The 22,634-nt window shown below is 40.0% G+C and overlaps 3 protein-coding genes across 3 annotated transcripts; all 3 read left to right on the top strand.

Annotated features, from left to right (window-relative positions):
* The first annotated feature begins 1,525 nt into the window (after positions 1-1,525).
* On the top strand, positions 1,526-6,906 carry LOC145435100 (sex comb on midleg-like protein 2). The gene has a single exon (XM_080312373.1). It carries the CDS (start codon positions 2,550-2,552, stop codon positions 4,539-4,541), a length of 1,992 nt encoding a protein of 663 aa, XP_080168499.1. The 5' UTR covers positions 1,526-2,549; the 3' UTR covers positions 4,542-6,906.
* A 1,222-nt stretch (positions 6,907-8,128) lies between these two features.
* LOC145435114 (uncharacterized) lies at positions 8,129-18,103 on the top strand. Its single transcript, XM_080312386.1, has 2 exons — positions 8,129-10,248; positions 12,621-18,103. Exon 2 carries the CDS (start codon positions 12,817-12,819, stop codon positions 14,101-14,103), a length of 1,287 nt encoding a protein of 428 aa, XP_080168512.1. The 5' UTR covers positions 8,129-10,248; positions 12,621-12,816; the 3' UTR covers positions 14,104-18,103.
* Positions 18,100-22,069, top strand: LOC145435115 (uncharacterized). Its single transcript, XM_080312387.1, has 2 exons — positions 18,100-18,216; positions 19,541-22,069. Exon 2 carries the CDS (start codon positions 19,737-19,739, stop codon positions 21,021-21,023), a length of 1,287 nt encoding a protein of 428 aa, XP_080168513.1. The 5' UTR covers positions 18,100-18,216; positions 19,541-19,736; the 3' UTR covers positions 21,024-22,069.
* Positions 22,070-22,634: the final 565 nt, after the last annotated feature.

Here is a 22,634-nt window from a genome sequence, read left to right as displayed (position 1 = left end):
TAATGTCCCTCCTCCCCTAACCCTAATCTTGGGATACGTTAACCCCAACTTACACCTTAATCCACCACCAACCCTAATATCCCCCACCCCAACCCTAATATCCCGCCTACCCTACCCTAATGCCCCACTCCCAACCTACAGTTGCAATAACGAGCAGACCACGCGTGGTTGATATGTGAGCGTCGCGTTATCTCCCAAGCTTACGCAATCCGTGATAGCGTGATTTGATCACGCCGTGACTGCGTGATCTACGCATGCCCTGACCTCCTTACAAGATTGACAAATCAGTTGATAATAACATTATTAGTTTATTAATTCATATTAAGACTTGTTAATACACTTGATTACAAAATTTCCCGAGGGCCGAGTTTACCGGCAACCGAACCGGTAGCGTGCGTGGAGGAGTCTTCGATATCAGGCTCTCGCACTGCGAGATCTACCACGTCACGTGATTCTTCCCTATCTAAGATCGACCAATCACTTGATAATATGATTATTAGTTTATTAATTCGTATTTATGGTTGTTCATACGCTTTAATACATAATTTCCCGAGGGCCGAGTTCACCGACAACCATAAATGCAGCCCAGTTCTAGTACAGTACTGAGGACACAGAAACTTACAATACCATACAACTGGATTTGACAGTTATTTTGGCCACATCTTTTTAAATGTACCGTATATTCAATAAGGAAAAATAAAAAATCAATATTTTCGTAACTGGCATCAGCCGCATGGCTATAATAAATGCACTAATGTGTCGTGCGTTTTAATATAGTGCTGTGTTTTAGTATGTTGTTTTCTGCATGTGTCTGTGTCCGCTGATACTGTATTGTCTCCTTTAGCGTTGAAGGAGTTTTTTATTCATGTATTGTAATTCTTGTATAGTACTAGAGGCCCACCGTCCTCTAGCTAATCTTCTGATTAGACGACTCAACCTCCAAAATTGTGTCTGGTATTATGAAAATTATCGCTGTTGGCATCGCTTGAATGCATTGCAACAATGCGCTATCAATGCTGCACAACCCCTGTGTTTTGCTGAAATAATATATCGCGAGGACTTGAGCAATGGGTCTGGTCTACTCTTTTCCACAACGGCATGACCATCACCAATCAGGATCCGCTATGAACATGTCAAATTTATTCTTTCGATCATAGGACAGGAGCATTGACTACTCTTACCCCCAACCCTATTAGTCCTACGATACCCCAACCTATCTCTGACCCCCCACACCAATTTTACGATACGCCAACCTAACCCTAATCTTGCGACACCCCAACCTTCAACCAATTACAAAGACCGTAAAAATTTATATGTGTATGGTGAACTCATACAAGGTTGGTGTGATTGAATGCAAAATGAAGCCAAATTGCATACCGTAGGCTAGCTAACCTTTTTCTTATGCTATCAAATTTAGAATATGCTTCCTATAGTAACTTTAGACAAAAATTTTACTTTTACATATCAACATTGCAATTTGATATCCAAAGATCCTAAATCTGAAGATGTCCAACTTTTTTGTTAATAAAATTTGAATTTTTATCCCACAGTACTGTCAAATTTTTATGTTTCCTATCAACATTGAAATTCGTTATCTAGATCCTAAATCTGAAGATGTTGTGAGCAGTGCCGACATGCACGTTAAGGGAAGTCACATGCAAGATAAGATCGGTCGTTACATGCGGAATGAAGACAGTCACTGTAATGTTAGGGTTATAGATGGAGGTCGTTAGGGCTGGGGTTAGGGTCAAGTTTTTCACTTCAACAGTGATGTCTTACAATGGAATCGGTAACATTTTTCGACAAAATGTATACGACAATCACTCGCTTTCTCTGAAGAACGCTCAATACTGCAGTTCGAAACCGAACAATTTATGCAACAAAACAAAAAGAAAAGCTTTTCATGGTCGAAATATCTCATTTAAACACCATTTCAAGTCTGCTTAATAAGCTCGTCAATTTTATGGTCGAGTGAGCAGAAACAGCTTGTTTTTATCATGCAATAACTTGAAAAATACTTTAGTAATTCATATGAAATAATTTTGTAATTCATTTGAAATAATTGATGTTGGCTCAGATAGACTCTATGATGTTTTGAGACAATGTTCAGCCAAATCAGAAGCTTAATGAATAATGGTTAATTATACGTTAAAATACCCTATAATATAGCTATAATGATATTATATAATCCGTATAATTTAACACATACCCGGAGTTATCGTGTTAAACTAAGATTTTTCATGAATTTTTGGGATAGGCAAACATAATACAGGCAATTATTCCCCAAGGACAATTTATATATTTTGTTACTTAGTGTGAGTGAGGGCCATATCCTTATGAATAAGCAAGTAGACTAGTCCTGAGCAATGTCCCTTGTGACTCTTGGCTTCCTCTTTCTCCAAACCGCCTTTTTAACCGGGTAAGTATGTCGATAGTAAAATCTAACTAGACTCTAGCAATGTCCCATGTGGATCTTAGCTCTGGTCATATTCACCAAACTTCTTTTTTAATCAGTGTGCTTATATATTCTCAGAAAGTAAATTAAAGCTATGAGTCAAACTGCCAAGTCGGGTGGCGGCAAAGTACGCCGCTCGCTCAAGAAAGACAACGTCAACCTTTTCAAAGACGGATTCAACTGGGACAAATATCTGCAACTATGCAATCTTCCGGCGGCGCCGTTACACTGCTTCACCCAAAATCAAACGGATAAAATCGTCAACAATTTCAAACTGCAATACAAATTGGAAGCTCAAGATCCCAGGAATCCGACTTCCATATGCCTGGCAACTGTCGTGGCGTTACAAGGTCCGCGTCTACTGATTCGCCTTGACGGCGGTGACGATCGCAATGATTTTTGGAAACTTATAGACTCGGAAGATATATTCCCGCTTGGGACACACGAAGAAAAAGGCGTCTTACTACAACCTCCGCTCGGTTTTACAAGAAACATGTCGACGTGGGCCACGTTCTTAGCAAAAACTCGTGAAAAAGGCATAAAAGCCGGTAAAGAATGCTTTCTGCCCAAACCCTCACCACCTGAAGCGAATTTATTCGAAGTAGGCATGAAATTAGAAGCCGTCGATCGTAAAAACCCGTATCTTATATGCCCGGCCACAATCGGAGACACAAAGCTCGATCAAGTCTTCGTAGCTTTTGATGGATGGCGTGGAGCTATGGATTACTGGTGCGACTATACGTCGAGAGACTTATTTCCTGTAGGCTGGTGTGAGGAAAATGATCACCCTTTGAGTAATCCGGGTTCTAAGGGTGATAATCCCGTTGTGGTGGATAAATTGAAAATTATAGCCGAGAACGCTAGGAGGAAGACTCGTAGCGGCGCTCAAAATGTGTCGGAGGCTGACAGAAACATTCAAAAATCACAAGAAACGCCCGCTATCCCGTTGAAATACGAGCCAGCGCTGTCTAAAACGCCCCGAAACAGACCACGTGTGCGTCTCGCCCGTACGAACCAATCACCGAAACAGCCTAAAACCGTCGAAAAAAACTCTGAAAATTTCACGCAGCCACGCGCGTCTCAATCTCTTATCGCGTCTTCGGTCACCGAGTCTGAAACGGGCGACTCGTCCGTCTCTTCCGAGGATTCCTCTGATTCTTCCGAGGAAAATCCTGACGAAACAGCTGAAAAACGAGAATCGGAAGACAGCGAAATCGATGAATCTGTAGTCGAGATAAAACAACCAAACTCTCACAGTACAGATTTGCGACAGCGCGATCGCAGACTGTCTAACAGCAGGAAACGATACGCTTCTTTAGGAGAGGACGAATTGCTAAGCGCAGGATCGAAAGCAAAAAAGCAATTAATGCAGCAAAGCGACACCCCGCTTGCTACCAGCTACAAGAATTTAAATCTGCCCAATTCTCCGGCAGACAAATCTTCATGCTTCACCGATAAAGACCAGCCGCCAAGCTTGTTCGGATTGGCTCGCGATGACATCGTAAAGAAGGCAACCGACGGCTGGCCTTCGCGTTTAATGACTCCGAAAAGCGTGGTCACCTCGGACAACAAGCTAGCCAGATTCGGCACACCAAACTTTCCGGATAGTTCCGTGCAGGGGGCCGAAGACGTGGGGGAGACGTTGGCGTTCACTCCGAACGCAGAAACGACAGAGAGTAAAGACCGTGGGACGCCTGACTCGACAACGGAGAAAATATCATCACACACTGTGTCCTCCACGACGAATCCACCGACCGTCGATGATAAACCAGTCGTTTCTGCATTATCAGAAGTCCGGCCATTCGGCGGCCTAGCCCTCCCTAGCGATGACACTCTCCCTCGAGGCCATTCCAGAAACCCTGAAAAATGGACAGTTGGCGATGTCATAGACTATGTACGAGACCATGATTCGGCGCTAGCGCCGATGGTGCGTTTGTTTCAAATCCACGAAATAGACGGCCCCGCTTTAATGCTGATCAATAGCTCGATCGCGGTGAAATATATGAGCATGAAGCTAGGACCTGCGTTGAAACTCGCGAATTTAGTCGAAAGGGTGAAGGGCATGGTTCCGCGCGGGGCAAGGTGATTATGTCGGCGATGTCTTTGTTACGCTGCTTGATGTTCAGTAGTATTGATGGACTCGATTCTGAGTCTGGTAGTAAGAGTTGCTTTTATCGAGTAAAGAATTTATACAATCCTGCCGCCAAGAGTTTTTTCATTAACTAGCAATATTGTTTCGATTAGAAGTTGATCAGGTTTTTGAGTCAATACCAATAATACTGATAACCAGCCCCTTCACTGATAATTTTGATATATACAGTCGACATTTCAAAAGATATGGAATGTATCTCCAAAACGGATTTGCAGCCTATTGCTATTCTTGGACATGATATTCACTACTGTACCGTAATTTTCCATGTATAATGCACAAAATTTTACCGATTTTTTGCCCTAAAATAGGGGCGTGCGTATTATAAATGGGTACAGCAAGCCTTGAAAAAAAATCCCTCGATCAAAAACTTGAAATCACACCTTTCTTCATGTTAGTTTAAATCGCGCATCACCTCTAGCCATTGGGTCCCGTAATTCGTATTATAGAGTGTAATGCGCTGCCAAATAGAGAAGTGTGTTGCCAATTAACGAAAAGCGTGTTTCTAATTAACGAGAGTCGTCTGCAAAGCACGCGGATCTCTTGCTGAGTTGTTTTGCCGTTTGTACGCGAGCGAAAGTAGGTCGCTGATTGCTACAAGCATGCGCGGCAATCCTTGTTGATTCATCGCGTCAACGACAGGCTTTAACAATCGCCTACACAAGAGGCCATGTGCGCAAGATATAATCGCTTTCGTAATCAGTCGCATCTCCAACCCGACATACCCGTTGGCCTGAGCAATCGCATCTGTAATTGTAATAGGCCATGTGCGCAAGATGTCGTGTGGCGCTAGCCTGAGCTATCGCGTCACCAACCTCATAGGCTTTGGCTACTATCTACTCTCGTTAAGAGACAATGCCGTTAATTGTATTACGATTAGCGATCATTATGTCATGATTGTTTGATGGTGACATCGCAAAACATAACAACATCGAATACTAAACCGAAACTATTAATGTACTCATGTACTGCGAATGCAGGGTGCGTACTATACATGGGTACAGGCTTTTTCCCAGAATATACACGTCATTTTAAGGGTGCGTATTATACATCGGGGCGCACTATATTCGGAAAATTACGGGACTTGAAAGGCTGCGTATGGGCAATTGGACACCTTTAACCTGTACGAAATGCATCTATATTCCCAGTCTAGATGTCACAGGTTATAGTTCTCTGAGTCTCTACTACCACGTTTTGAGGTCATGAACAATTTTTTAACCTCGAAAGGCCAATACCGATATTTCTTTTAAAGTGTGATATAGACTTGTTGCTATCTACAGACCGATTATTGGTCATGCTCCAATTATGATACCTTCTTCCCATTGAAACCTCGATTAGTCGTGTCATAGCATCTAAAATCTCCGTGATCAGGCTTCAGCGTGGTCGCAAAGTGCTCTGAAATCATGGTCATGAAGCACAAAATTATTTTTCATGCGTAACTGCCACTATTGACCTTGTTCCCGGATATAAACACATATTTGAACTTTCGAGTGTTGTCGCCTCATAATTAGTTGAACTCGATTCGAAGCTGTCGTGGTTACTAATAAACAAATACATATTGTTATAAATATATTGTGTAGGAACTCGCTCTAAATATATACTAATCTGTCCTTGTTAAATTGTGGGTGTAACAGTCGACTGTCTGTTAAGATGCAAATCGTGATGTAAATTTGCTGATTTTCAGTAGATATTTGAATTTCCTAGTTGCAATTTGAAAAGGAGTTATTCGCATTTGACAATGGAGACCTAACTTATTGAGCCGCTATCCCGAGGCAAAACGTTACAGATTCATATTATGTTCTGTAGATGTATGTCATTGTCATATATCATGTGAAACTTTATGCGGGCAAAATTTTGAACGCCGAGCCCAAATTTAGCGCAGCAGATTTTACTTCGCACTGTTATCCAAGTAATTTTGAATAAACAAGAAAAACACTGGAAACTGTTGAATTTGCATTGAAAAGCATGTTTTTCCACCACGTTAGCCGACAAACAGGGCAGCTTGCACGAAATGGAGTTGATTAATTTTTGTTTGTCATTTTGATGTTGGGTTTTACTGTTGGAATGAACTGCATGGATTTGTATAGTCATAAATAGTGCTGCGTGCACTCTGCACTGCAGTCTATATTTACACCAACATTACTCGTTTTTGTGTTAACTTAAGATTGCTATGCTTGATTTCAAAATCGATGATGATTTAAAATGATTTACATGCTCAATTGCTCATGCTCGCAATTTGATACAGGCTTTGACCGTTCCTCTGTTTGATGTAAAGGTGTCCTTGAGAGCACGTACTGTTTTACGATTGTGTGCGTATATCACCTCTGCTATCCGACCCTTGTGGCTACCACTTGTAAATCCACATTATCGAAGCAGAATTTCAAAGTTTACGGTCCCGTCTAGTAGAACTCATGGCTCATAGCTCATAGCTCATGGACAAACTCGCCATCAATGCCCACCCGAATCGAATTGAAACCCTCTTTGAATAGTCTTTTCAATAACTAAATTACACCATGCTAGTACTTGCAATACCGATGTTTTGAATGAGCGCTTGCGGTTCAAGCGGATTTGATCTAAAACATGTTTGATTCAGACCAGACCCATCAGAATTATTTTGCATTTTGATTTCGCGATTTGTACTCCCATCCCTAGCACTTAGCCAAGCTATGGTACCAAAGCGGCTCAAAGGCAACATTTCTGGTATGATTGATTATGTGGGTCTACCTCTCTAAAGCCCAGCACGCTACAATTTATTTCAATATTGGTAATGAAAAGTCAATAGGTACACGTCCCAGAACGGTCCACTTGCACTGCCATTTCGCAGTGTGCTTAGAGATTGATAACTGCTATCGTGTGTTGATTGTTCCTGTAGTTTTGCATGCAGCAATAATGAAAGGATAATTTTCTCTTGAATAATTGCAACGGATATTGGTCAGTAATATCGGGTGTGTCTAATTGTACTAGGCCTACTTGCTGAAGTGGTTATGTCTTACTGCTTGATCAGTACATTAGGTAAAACTGGTTACTTTTTGCATGTTATGATTTAAAATGCAGAAGGTAGTTTTGTAGTAAGTGTGCCTTAATTGTATGTGTGATGTCGTCATGGGAACGTGAAACAGCCATCACAGTAACTGATGAATGTATTTTCGTGTGTTGTTATATTTACATTCGAATAGTATATTCATATTGAAATTAACCCGAATATTTTCGGCTGGCACTCGTCAGGGACTAGTAGTGAATTGGAAGGAACATTGTATGTCAAAAATGGTGTCACAAAATATGACGCCATCAGCATGAAATTTCGAATAATCTGGGCAAAGAGAGTGCTAAAGCTCAATGTACTATTTGTAGATGGTAGACAGACTTGGGTGGCGTATATTAGATAAAATTCAGCTCCAAGGTACCCAAATGTAAGTGTGAACGGCCTTCCCGACAACACGAAATCTGTCGTACATCGATGATTTTTCGCGCAAGCAGTGTTATCCATCAAATGTTTGCCAATTGCAGAATTTATGGCCTTTGCCCATTCTGGACCAAGCTTCAGGGATGAGTCAAGAGTGAGCTTTTCGCCGAGTGTGTGCGTTTTCTAATAAATCTGAGGGCATGCTGTTTTGTGCGGTCCTGCATACATTGTTATAATTGTATCGTCAATAGTAATTTTAACTGAGTCGCGAACGCGTTTTGGCGAACGCAATTTCGAAAGTAGCCGCCACCGATTAACTGCCAAAAGCATGCGAACCCTCGACCAAATCTGCTTTTCAAAACGACTTGGGTAGGCTGCTTCCGACATCTTTCATTTGCAACATCCACATGAAGTAGTTTTGACACGTCTCGGAAATTGCTAAATTCTGGCATTGGTAAGCATTTGTTGGCTAATCCTGTATGCGGAAAAACTTATCGAGACGAGACAGACGACAGATTTCGTGTTGTACAGAATGGTCTTTCACACTTTCATTTGGGTGCCCTGAAGTCGACTTCTATCAAAGTAACAAGTCTGTACCTGCAGAAGGAGTTTGTGTACCATCTAAAAATAGTAGGCCTGCATTAAGCTTAAGCTCTCTCTTCGCCCTGATTATTCGAAATGCCATGCTGGTGACATTATATTTTGTGATACGATTGTTGATATACAATGTTCTTTTCCAATCCTCCACTAGTTGCGGACAATTGACGCTGACGAGTGTGAAAGCAGGGTTGTGATGACTCGAGTCGATGGATCACCCCCTTTGACAACCACGATTTTCTGATGACTCGACTTGACTCGAGTCATTTTTTCAAAATACGGAAATCACTCGACTCTAGTCAATCTGTGTATTGACTCGACTTGGACTCGGGTCAGTGCGCATGACTCGAGCCAAGTCATATGACTCGACCACTCGGATGGCCAGGACCGACATGCCATTGTAATTTCGAAGAATAGTAAAGTGACCACATTATTGGGATTTTGTCTATTAGTACTGGTGCTTGGAAATGTGACCAGAAACTGCTGAAGTGAGGAAAATTAGTATATTATTAAGTGAAACATAACAGAGTTATAAAATGTGGGTTTAATAAGACTTGAACTGGAAACTAAGCAGTCAACACAATGACTTGGACTCTGACTCTAGTCATAATACCATGACTTGGACTCGACCCTCTGCTAGCTGACTTGGACTCTGACTTGACTCGGTGATGAATTGAAAATGACTTGACTTAACTGGAGTCAAAACGAAGTGAGATTGACTCATGACTCGGAGCCTGAGACTTGGTTACAACCCTGCGTAGAAGTAGTATAGACCTACCAGTAAAACTGCATGGATTGTTGCAACCTAGTTGGATACTACTGAATGGTAGAAGTATATGATAAGGTTATTGATGACCCCTATTTTTTGGGGTAGGGGTGGGAGGGCGGCGATAAAGATATGTTTGATAAGGCGGCAATGAATCAAAATAGTTTGGGTACAACTGGTCTAAATGGAGATGAATGTGCGACCGAAGCACTGGCTTCGGTATCGGGGTATCGATCACTAATTCGTAGCTGTGCGTGCAAAGCTGCATCTGCAATACACTCAATTCCAGCTATTAATTGCACATCAAGTTTTACATCAGCCCTCAGCAATATATACTGCCCAAACAAAAAGCTCCACAGCAAAATATATATGGACACTTCTGCTACATCATGAATACTTGAGAGGTACGAGTTTGTGATTACCTAACTGTCTCTATACTTGCTCTTATCATTTGGTAACGAAGCTGTCGATGTATCATATCTTGAAAATCCGCAGTATCAATAATAGTTTGCATTGCATATTACCTTCTACAATCTAATTTGGATGTTCGTATGTTACAAGCCATGTCCAGTGTGTTTTGTGTAATTTTCAAACGTAACTAGCAAAGTGTAGCAAGCGTAATGTAAACGTATATGCAACTGCCCAATTATCTAGTACCTCTTTAATTGCTTGTGCTTTTTACTTTTAATGAACTTGATGCATGTGTGATCGTGAAATGACATCGCAAGTTACTAACAGTGATGTGTACATTCTTTATCGCAGGTTTTTCGAATCTAACTGATTTGTAAAGGCTAGTTGAAAGCGGTAGGCTTATGTTTTTTTCAAGTCTTGTGTTATTGACCATGATACATCCAGCAAAGGCCGCTCGTGAACAACAGGTGGGTGCATAATTAACAACTGAATGATGACATTTTCTTGGACTGTGAGGTTCTCACAGTGATAGATTCTGTAATTGCTCAGTCTCATGTGCCCATTGTGATAATTGGCGCCTGCGAAAGAAGACAATTTTGATTAAATATTCCTATAGTGTAATGCAGGCAGGCAGGTATTTACTATTATTTTATGATGTGACTACAGTAGCACTTCATGGACAACCTCACAATAGCTCAAGAGTAGTGCAACTGTTAGGTGCTAATTATGCACCTGTTGTAAGTTAGGTGATGTAGTGTCAAGCATACCTTTGAAATACAATCCAATCATTCATCTGAATTAGGTCATGCATGGAAGCAATTGATGATAAATTCCCCCAGGGAGGTGGCCTCAGTCTGCCTGAGTCACAGTGAGCGTGAGAGGCCTGTTAGTTGTGCTTTAGTCGTTCGATTCAATTCATGATATTGACTATATTTTATTATACATCAGAATGTATGTAGCCAGTTGAAAAAAGAGAACGGTGTAATTTTATTTCCTATTTATCAAGATAAGCATTAATTTATTGGGCTCAATTGGCAGCACTGATAATTCGCATTTCTAAATTGCAAATGAGCGATGAAATATGGGAGATAGAGTCTCCCATTTGAAAAGCAGGGGCTTGAACGATCAAATGTTGGAGATGGAATCTGTATTTTAAAAGGCAGGGGTTTTTAAGGAGAGAGGTTTTGACCCCTGAATATAATTGAAATTATTCCATTCCAATGTGTTGAAGGCTCAAGTTCTAAGTACCAAAATGAATGTACTCGTGATTACTTTTCCACTGTAATCCCCTCCTTTGGAAGTAGTCTTAATCGCAATTGATCACATTCGCGAAGTAATCACCCCATGTCTGCTCAGTGGTCACTGGTCAGGTATGCTTGAGCCAAACCCAAGAAATTAAACGTATTAGTATTAGACACCAGAATCGTCAAAATATGTATATGATTGTGCTGCCATTGTACAAAATGTTTTTGACTAATTATTTAACTGAAAATTTTTTCGTGCTTTGAGATTCATCTCGAGGCTACAGGTGCAATAATGAGCTGTTTTTTTGAATCTGGAGTTTATTCTTCTTCTTTCTTCTTGATTTTCTTCTAAGAAAATCACACCCTAAGCCAGGGGTGGCCAACCTTTTCAGCCAAAGGGCCACATTTGATCGACGAACTATTGCGCGGGCCACTAGCCGCACCAAGCGCGAAATTTTTTCGAAGTTCACAGGTCAATAATATTGTCACTTGACTGTATTGCTGGCCTGCTGTATATCGCCGGGCTCAGTTTGCATTGAATGAACTATTCGGCGCCTGGACAAATCGATATCGAAAGCTTTGACCATAACATGCGTCAATCATTTTTTGCCAGGGTTTCATAGTCGACGGCCTTTCTGCGAGCGCAAACGCAAGGTCGCATATGTAGAACGACACTTTGTCTCGTAATTGCGAATATAGTTAGACTCAATCTAATACATTAGACGTTCTTTCATTTTCACAAAGGGGTAACAATATTAAGAGCAAGAAATCGAGTGACAACATGTTGCGCGAAGCGTGTTGAAAATTTTTACTTTTGATAAATCTATTGCAAAGTATTCTGCTTTATTGTAGTGTAAGAAGACTTACCAAAATGTGACTGGCTCATGGATCTGCCAATGCGTTGGAACTGATATTTTAGTCATCACCTCAAGCATACCAATCAAATTTTTGTTGGCCTTGCAAGTTCACAAACTGTGCAATCCATTTTTGATAATATTACTAATTTCGGAAATTACCTCAAGGGCCACTTCAAACCTCGCGGGCCACGGGTTGGCCGGCACTGCCATAAGCTTCAGCGTGTCTACTTTATCTCGAGAGCAGACTCCAGTTGAACGATTACAATCCTTCTGCAAAATTTTCGCATATTAGAATTCGTTTTAGCCACCACATATAAACACAGCTTTTGCTATATTCATCTGTTCAAAACAGGCATCGGCAACTGGTTTCAAAATGTTCAAAATTGATTTCTTTCTTTCGCAGTTCATACACTATAAGGTCATGGGTTCGGTTTTCTGCGCCAAGCCACTTCCACCTAGGAATTATGGAACTTGACACCAACAAGGAATCATATCCGTACATCATATCACTAAAACTCGTGTGATATTTATCACCCTCTTTACCCCCTCAATATTTTTCGACCATCTTTTCACGAGCTGACCCAAATGTGACGTGGACACTACACTCTTTCAGTCAATTAATGTTGGATTATTTTTTGTCTCATGTCAACATATCAGCCCCAAATATGAGTATCATTTGTTCACTGCTGCAATCAGTACCCACAAAATATATCTAATAGTTCCGCTTACTATTTTCAGATTGATGCATGGAAATTAATCGACTGGCATAGCTCTGCTGCATCCCTGACAAACTTTAGAAGGGAGAGGATTGAATCAATATATCGTGGCTGGATCAAGATACGCAGCAAGTCCATTGAGGAACACGCTTAGAAACAATTTTTCAAATTTCTGGCAAGTTTTTCCTCGAGAAATCTGATCACAAGGAACCCTGCTTATGCATTCCGCCACGACATACCACGAATGTCGTGTTTGTGGTCGATTCTACAGCACAAAAAATGATTTGGAAAAGCATTTGCTGATTCACGTTTGCGCGCCTTTCAAATGTGAACTTTGTGATAAATCCTTGACCAGTAAATTCGGTTTAAGTCGGCATATGCTTATGCACGCTGGTGTGAGGCCTTTCAAATGCGAAGTTTGCTTCAAATCCTTGACATCTAAACATAAGTTGAGTCGGCACTTACTGCTCCATTCTGCTGCAGAAACTGCGGCCTGTCTAACTTGTGGGTTGACCTTCGGACAAAGAGATGATCTCAAAAAGCACATACAGTTCCATTCCAGTACCGCAAATTTCACGTGCGAAATATGCGGCAAACTTTTGATAGAGAAAGAAGGTTTGAAGAATCACGTGCTGCGCCATTTTGACGTGAAAAATTTTAAATGTGAAGTTTGTGAAAGATCATTTTTCACAAGGAAAGATTTGAAAAACCATAGGATCACCCATTCTGTTACTGATATCAAAAAATTTGAGTGCGAAATTTGCGCAAGTTTGTTCTGCACAAAAACAGCTTTGCAACTACACATGCACGTCCACTCTGCCGTAAACAGCTATGAATGCCAAGTATGCGGTAAACTTTTCCGACGGCAACAGTCTCTAAGATATCATTCGGTGATGCACACTGATGGTATAGAGTTCAAGTGTGAAATATGCGGCTCGTCATATAGGAGTCAGAGTGGTTTGAAAAGACATATGGCGATCCATTTGGATGTTTATAACTTCTCATGTGAACTCTGCGAGAAATCGTTCAGGCGAAAGGCGAGTTTAACGCAACACATGCTCAATCATTCGCGTACTAAAGATGAGAGGCTTGAGTGTGAGACATGCGGAAAATCGTTTGCTCAGCAACAGTCTTTGGAAAATCACACTCGGATCCATTTTGATGTGAAATTCGAGTGCGAAATCTGTGGCAAATCTTTTAGTCAAAAGCAATCCCTACGACGACACATGCTTATCCATTACGGAGTGAAAGAGTACAAGTGTGAGAGATGCGACCTATCGTTTAACCAACGGTGTTCTTTGAATCGGCATATGCGCATCCATCTGAACATAAAACATTTCAAATGCCCAACGTGTGGTCAAGCGTTCGTTCAAAAACATTCTCTCAGGCAACATATGAAGGGCCATTTGGATGTGAGAGATTTTGGGTGTGAAATATGCGGCAAGCTATTCGTTAGGAGCTCGTGCTTGAGGAACCACATGCAGATCCATTTTGCAACAAAGTAACTTTGAGTGTGGAATTATTACCCTGTTATTCATCCACTCCATTATACTGGGCTGAAATCTACCACGTGAATCGGTATGCCATCGCCCATGGGCAACCTATATGCATGTCCATATTGAGTATGATAATTTGCTAGCCGATGCAGTGTAATATCACTGGGTCTTGTTTATACCTTCACACATACTTCGTGCCAATTTACATGCAGATTGTCTGACGTGTGCCTCTCACCTTTGTCAATTATTTCTGTATATATTTTTCATCATTGTTTTACACTGCGGTCGGTAACAGCTCTGTATTTTCGTAATTTTGCAGTTTTGAGATGTATTTTAAATTGGTTTTGCGAACTAGAAAATAGTTTTGGGATAAGCTTACATCCCTTTTATTTGTGAACTAATCATGATAACCGTGTGGAATATCCTGTGTCACTCGGTAACGCGTTGTATTTTTAAAGTTTCTTCTATGTGGTGTTATCGCATGGCGTATATTTTTAACCTTAAAAACAGATTCTATTGCACCAAAAAAAATTAAAAATTGATATTTATGACATTATAAAACTTAATTTTGCAAAACTTTTGCACCCCAGGATTTAAATTAGGCATTGTTGAACATAGTGTTGGAGTTGTAGTAGCCTATTTTGCCACATTTTTGGCTGGATCTATCTCCTTACGAAGTAGCTTTGCAAGAATAAATAAAAAAATTATACAGAAGCAGTTCTCTGCTGGCAGCATTGAAATTCGGTGTATACAGCTGGAGTGCTAGTAACGCACCTGTTACTTCATAATGACAATCTTTTCACCATCGCACTTTTTAGACCGCAACAGTATTTTGAGTGCTATTAATGTCTCGTGGTTCAACCATATGTTGACAAACGCTATGATATAAGAACTGTTTTCCACCACGCTGTCTAGTTTCAGATTCAGATTTGAAATATCGGTGCGGGCTTGGAAAAACCCTAATATCCCTCACGCCCAAGGCCCAACCCTAATATTCGTCATTCACATAACCTTCATATCTGCCATCCCCTAACCCTAATATCTTTCACCCACAACCCTAATATTTCTCACCCACAACCCTAATATTGGGATACCCTAACCCCAAACATAACCGTAACCCACTTCAAACCCTAATATTTCGTACCCAACATGAAAAAATAATATATTTTTCCGTTTATAAATTTTGATCTCGGGGGGTATATCGAAGAAACGCCCAAAGTTCACCCAACGCTCAAAATTTTACTCATTTTTAGGTGTGTTAATCATCATGCCATGCCAACTTATTTGTTTCATTTGATGGTTTATGATTGATAATGAGTAAAGAGTGGACCATCTACCACAGTAAGTAGGCTACATGGTTTAAATTGTCAACAGATAGGTTCACCGACAGCAACGAAATGCATTTTGCAAAAAAATTCCGGCTTTGTTAATATTTTTGTCCTAACACTACAATTTTTACTCAATTTTGCAATGTCAAAAAATATTCGACGCTATTCACCAGTCATTTGGCGTTGGTCAGGAGGATGCGTCTTACAATTTCGAAAGTGGTCAGCTTCAGTTGATTTCTAAATATATTGTGATCCTTGAACTAATTCTAATCACTCAAGTACTTTTCAAGCCATTCAATTTGTTTGTATATGTCCTGGAAATCGCCACTTCTACTTGCAATACAGATATACCGTACTTCTAGTGACGATGATTGCCTTGCTCGTCTCTGGTTTTAAAAACATCACTGTGATGAAACAATTTACATATATTTTAGAGTAAGACTAAGAGATTTTTATAAACTGGAAATTATGGAAACCTGTTGAAATAAAGTTGAGAGATACACGTTGGATCAACACATTGTAAGGAACATTGTATGTCAACAATGGTATCACAAAATATGACGTCATCAGCATGAAATTTCGAATAATCTGTGCAAAGAGAGTGCTTAAGCTCAATGTACTATGTGTAGATGGTAGACAGACTTCGGGGGCGTATTTTATATAAAATTTGGCTCCAAGGTACCCAAATGTAAGTCCGAACAGCCTTCCCGACAACACGGTCAACACGAAATCTGTCGTACGCCGAGCCGATTTTTTGCGCAAACATTGTTATCCATCAGATGTTTGCCAATTGCAGATTTTATGGCCTTTGCCTGTTCTGGATCAAGCTTTAGGGGATGAGTCAAGGGTTATCCTTTCACCAAGTGTGCCCGTGTTCTAATAAATCTGAGGACATGCTGTTTTGTGCGGCCCTGCATACATTGTTATAAATTGTATCTTCAATGGTCACTTTAGGTTGAGTCGAGCACGCGTATCTTATTATTTCGAAAGTAGCCGCCACTGAGTAACTGCCAACAGTATGCGAACCCTCATCTGCTTTTCAAAACGACTTGGGTAGGCTGCTTCCAACATCTTTCATTTGCAACATTCGCATGAAGTAGTTTTGACACGTCTTGGAAATTGCTAATCTGTGCCTGCAGAAGGAGTTCGTGTACCATCGAAATGCCATGCCATCATATTTTGTGATACAATTGTCGATATACAATGTTCTTTTCCAATCCTCTACTAGTTTTTGACAATTGCCCCTGATGAGTGTCAACCGAAATTTTTCAGGTTCATTCCAATATGAATATATCTATTTGCTTGTAATTAAGTCTGTATTTATAGCGTATTTATAGTTCTACTTGAGTGACAAGGCTGACCTCAGTATAGCAGTGTAAGCATTGGTGAATTCGTACAATAACAATGCACAAGAGTCAATTAGTGGTTGTCAAAGATGATGATTTTGGGATACACGGGGCGAAACATACTTGATGTAGAAGCAGGGCTGTAATGACTTGAGTCGATGGATCACCCCCTTTGACAACCACGATTTTCTGATGACTCGACTTGACTCGAGTCATTTTTTTAAAATACGGAAATGACTCGACTCTAGTCAATCTTTGTATCAACTAGGGACTCGGGGCAGTGCGCATGACTCGAGTCTAGTTATATGACTAGGCACTAGGATGGCCAAGACCAGCATTTCATTGTAATTTCGAAGAATAGTAAAGTGACCCCACTAATGGGATTTCGTATATTGGTACTGGTATTTGGAAATGCGACCAGAAATTGCTAAAGTGAGGAAAATTAGGATATTATTAAGTGAACCATTTGATATCACTAAACAGAGTTATAAAAAGTGGGTTTAACAAAACTTTAACTGGAAACTGAGCAGTCAACACTATGACTTGGACTCTGACTCGAGTCATAATACCATGACTTGGACTCGACCCTCTGCTCGATGACTTGGACTTGGACTTGACTCGGTGATGAATTGAAAATGACTTGTCTTGACTCGACTCAAAACTATAAAAGTGAGATTGACTTGTGACTTGTGACCTTGTGACTTGGTAAAGATAGGTTTGATAAGGGGGCAATGAATCAAAATAGTTTGGGTACGACTGGTCTAAATGGAGATGAATGTGGGACCAAAGCCAGTGCTTTGGTATCAATCGCTACTTTGTAGCTGTGCGTGCAAAGCTGCATCTGCAATACACTCAATTCAAGCTATTAATTGCACATCAAGTTCTACATCAGCCCCCAGCAATATACACTGCCCCAAACAAAAAGCTCCACAGCAAAATATAGATTGCCACTTCTGCTACATGATGAATACTTTCAAGGTACGAGTTCGTGATTTCTTAAACTGTCTATATACTTGCTCTTATCATTTGGTTACGAAGCTGTTGATGTATCATATCTTGAACTCCGCAGCATCGATAGTAATTAGCATTGAATATTACCTTCTGCAATCTAATTTGGATGTTTGTGTGTTACAAGCCATGTCCAGTGTGTTTTGTGTAATTTTCTAACGTAACTAGCAAAGTGTAACAAGCGTAATGTAAACGTATATGCAACTGTGCAATTATCTAGTACCTCTTTAATTGCATGTGCTTTTTACTTTTATGTAATTGATGCATGTATGATCGTGAAATGACATCTCGGGTCACTAACAGTGATGTTTACATTCTTTATCGCAGCTTTTCAATCTAACTGATTTGTAAAGGGTAGGTGAAAGTGGTAGGCTTATGTTTTTTCAAGTCCTGTGTTATTTAACATGATACCTGCAGCAAAGGCCACTCATGAACAGCAGGTGGGTGCATAATTACTTACTTAATGATGAGATTTTCTTGGACTTTGAGGTTTTCACAGTGATAGATTCTGTAATTGCTCAATCTCATGTGCCTATTGTGATAATGGGTCGCCTGGAAAGAAGACAATTTTGATAAAATATTCTGATCTAGTGTAATGCAGGCAAGCCGGTATTTACTATTATTATGATCTGACTGCAATAAAAGTTCATGGACAATCGCACAATAGCTAAGGAATAGTGCAACTGTTGGGTGCCAATTATACACCTATTGTAAGTTAAGTGATGTAGTGTAAAGTGTACCTTTAAAATATGATCATATCATTCATCTGAATAGCTCATGCATTGAAGTAATTGATGATCAATTCCTCGTGGGAGGTGGTCTCAGTCTACATGAGTCACAGTGAGCATGAGAGGCCTGTTTGTCGTCAGCTGTGCTTTTAGTCATTTGATTCGTTTCATAATATTGACTATATCTTATTATGCATCAGCATGTATGTAGCCAGTCGAAAAGAGAGAAGGGTGTGATTTTATATCCTATTTATCAAGATAAGCATAAATTTATTGGGCCTAATTGGCAGCACTGATAATTCGAATTTCTAAATTTGCAAATGAGCGATGAAGTATTGGAGATAGAATCTGCATTTTGAAAGACAGAGGCTTCCGATTTGTGATGAGAGAGTTTCGACCCCTGATTAAAATTGAAATTATTCCATTACAATGCGTTGGAAGGCTCAAGTTCCAAGAATCAAAATGAATATAATCGTGATTACTTTTCCATTGCAATCGCCTCCTTTGGAAGTAATCTTAATCGCAATCAATCACATTCGCGAAGTGATTAACCCATGTCGGCTCAGTGGTCACTGGTCAGGTATGCTTGAGCCAAACCCAGGAAATTGAACGTATTGGACACCAGAATCGTCAAAATATTTTTATGATTGTGCTGCCATTAGACATGAACATTTTTGACAAGTTATTTAACTGAGAATTTTTTCGTGCTTTGAGATTCATCTCCAGGCTACAGGTACAATATTGAGCTGCATTTTTTTTGTCTGGTGTTTTCACGGACAATGAATCATATGCTTACATCACATCACTAAAATTCGTGTGATACTTATCACCCTCTTTACACCCCTAAATATGTTTTGTCCATCTTTTCACGAGCTGAACCAAATGTGACGTGAACACCACACTCTTTCAGTCAATTCATATGGGATTATTTTTTGGTCTCATGTCAACATATCAGCCCCAAATATGAGTATCATTTGTTCACTGCTGAAATCAGTACCCACAAAATATATCTAATAGTTCTGCTTACTATTTTCAGATTGATGTATGGAAATTAATCGACTGGCATAGCTCTGCTGCATCCCTGGCAAACTTTAGAATTGAGAGGATTGAATCAATATATCGCGGCAGGATCAAGACACGCAGCAAGTCCATCGAGGAACACGTTTAGAAACAATTTGTCAAATTTGTGGCAAGTTTTTCGTCGAGAACTCTGGTCACAAGGAACCCTGCTTATGCATTCCGCCACGACATACCACGAATGTCATGTTTGTGGTCGATTCTACAGCACAAAAAGTGATTTGGAAAAGCATTTGCTGATTCATGTTTGTGCGCCTTTCAAATGTGAACTTTGTGATAAATCCTTGGCCAGTAAAACCAGTTTAAGTCATCATATCCTTATGCACGCTGGTGTGAAGCCTTTTAAGTGTGAACTTTGCCTCAAATCTTTCACCACTAACTATAACTTGACTCAACACTTGTCGATCCATTCTGCTGGCGAAACTGCAGCCTGTCTAACTTGTGGGTTGCCCTTCACACAAAGAGATGATCTCAAAAAGCACATGCAGTTTCATGCCAGTAGTAAAAATTTCACTTGCGTAATTTGCGGCAAAACTCTACTAGAGATGAGAGGTTTGAAGAATCACGTGCTTCGTCATTTTGACGTGAAAAATTTCAAATGTGACGTTTGTGTAAGATCATTCTTCACAAAGAAAGATTTAAGAACCCATAGGATCCGCCATACTGTTACCGACATCAAAAAATTTGAGTGCGAAATTTGTGCAAATTTGTTCAGCACAAAGACAGCTTTGCAACTACACATGCACGTCCACTCTGCTATAAAAAGCTTTGAATGCCAAGTATGCGGTAAACTTTTCCGACGGCAACAGACTCTAAGATATCATTCGATGACACACACTGATGGTATAGAGTTCAAGTGTGAAATATGCAGCTCCTCATATAGATGTCAGAGTGGTTTGAAAAGACATATGGCGGTCCATTTGGATGTGTATAATTTTTCGTGTGAACTCTGCAAGAAATCGTTCAAGCGAAAGTCGGATTTATCGAAACACATGCTCAATCATTCGCGTACTAAAAATGAGAGACTTGAGTGTGAGACATGCGGAAAATCGTTCACTAAGCAGAACGGTTTGGATAATCACACTCGGATCCATCTCGGCCTGAAATTCGAGTGTGAAATCTGTGGCAAATCTTTCAGTCAAAAGCATTCCCTACATCGACACATGTTCATCCATTACGGAGTGAAAGAGTACAAGTGTGAGAGATGCGACCTATCGTTCAACCAACGGTGTTCTTTGAATCGGCATATGCGCATCCATCTGAATATAAAAGATTTCAAATGCCAAACGTGTGGTCAATCTTTTGTTCAAAAACATTCTCTGAGGCAACACATGAAGGGCCATTTGGACGTGAGAGATTTTGGGTGTGAAATATGCGGCAAGCTATTCGTCAGGAGCTCGTGTTTGAGGAACCACATGCAGATCCATTTTGGAACAAAGTAACTTTGAGTGTGGAATGATTACCTTGTTATTTATCCACTCCATTCTACTGGGCTGAAATCTACCACGCGAATCGGTATGCCATCGCCCGTGGGCAACCTATATGCATGTACATATTGAGTATGATAATTTGCTAAGCCAATGCAGGGTAATATTACTGGGTCGTGTTTATACCTTCATACATACTTTGTGACAATTTACATTCAGTTTGTCAGACGTGTGCCTCTTACCTTTGTCAATTATTTCTGTATATCTTTTTCATCATTGTTTTACACTGCGGTCAGTAACAGCTCCGTATTTTCGTAATTTTACAGTTTTAAGATGGATTTTGAATGGATTTTGCCGACTAAAAAGTAATTTTGAAATAAGTTTACATCACTTTTATTTGTGAACCAATCATAATAACCGTGTGGAATAGTCTGTGTCACTCTGTGACCAGTTCTTCTATGTGGTGTCATCACAGAATGATTATTTTATAACTCTAAAAACAGATTATATTGCACAAAAAAATGAAAAAATTGATGTTTATGACATTATAAAACCAAATTATGCAAAAATTTTGCACCCCAGGGTTTAAATTAGGCATTTTTGAACATAATGTTAGAGTTGTAGTAGATTACTTTTCCACATTTTTCATTGGATCTATCTCCTTACGAAGTAGCTTTGCAAGAATAAATAAAAAAGTTATACAGAAGCAGTTCTCTGCTGGCAGCATTGAAATTCTGTGTATACAGCTGAAGTGCTAGTAACGCACCTGTTACTTCATAAAGACTATCTTTTCACCATCACACTTTCTAGACTGCAACAGTATTCTGAGTTCTGTTGACGTCTCGTGGTCCTCCCATATATTGACAAACGCTATGATATAAGAACTGTTTTCCACCACGCAGTCTAGTTTCAGATTCAGATTTGAAATATCGGTGCGATCTTGGAAAAACTTTCGGCGTTTGTTCGATATACCCCCGAGATCAAAATTTACAAACGTAAAAATAAATTCTTTTTCTTGTTTGGGATTGGAATGGGATTTGAGATGTTGCTGCTGGATATTAGGGTTGGAGGCGGGTTAGGGTTAGGGTTTTTGTTAGGGAATAGCAAAATTAGGGTTTTGGGTGGGAGATATTAGGGTTGTGGGTTCGGGATGTTAGGGTTGTGAGTGGGAGATATTAGGGTTGGAAGATGACGGATGTTAGGGTTGGGGGATAAAATATATTAGTGTTGTGGGTTGCGGACGTTAGTTCGGGGATGTTATCACATCTAACCGTAATATCCCTCACGCCTAACCCTAATATTCGTCATTCACACAACCTTAATATCTGCCATCCCCTAACCCTAATATCTTTCACCCACAACCCTAATATTCCTCACCCACAACCCTAATATTGGGATACCCTAACCTCAAAGATAACCTTAACCCACTTCAAACCCTAATATTTCGTACCCAACATGAAAAAATAATATATTTTTCCGTTTATAAATTTTGATCTCAGGGGTAATATCGAAAAAACGCCCAAAGTTTTTCCTTATTCAAAATTTTACTCGTTTTTAGGTGTGTTGATCATCATGCCATGCCAACTTATTTGTTTCATTTGTTTCATTTGATAGTTTATGATTAAA

The sequence above is a fragment of the Botryllus schlosseri genome, chromosome 3 (assembly GCF_051294905.1).
Source record: "Botryllus schlosseri isolate E-star chromosome 3, Bs_hap1, whole genome shotgun sequence".
Classification (NCBI taxonomy): Eukaryota; Metazoa; Chordata; class Ascidiacea; order Stolidobranchia; family Styelidae; genus Botryllus; species Botryllus schlosseri.
Note: the sequence above shows the minus strand (reverse complement) of the source record. Positions and strands in the feature narration are given on the sequence as shown.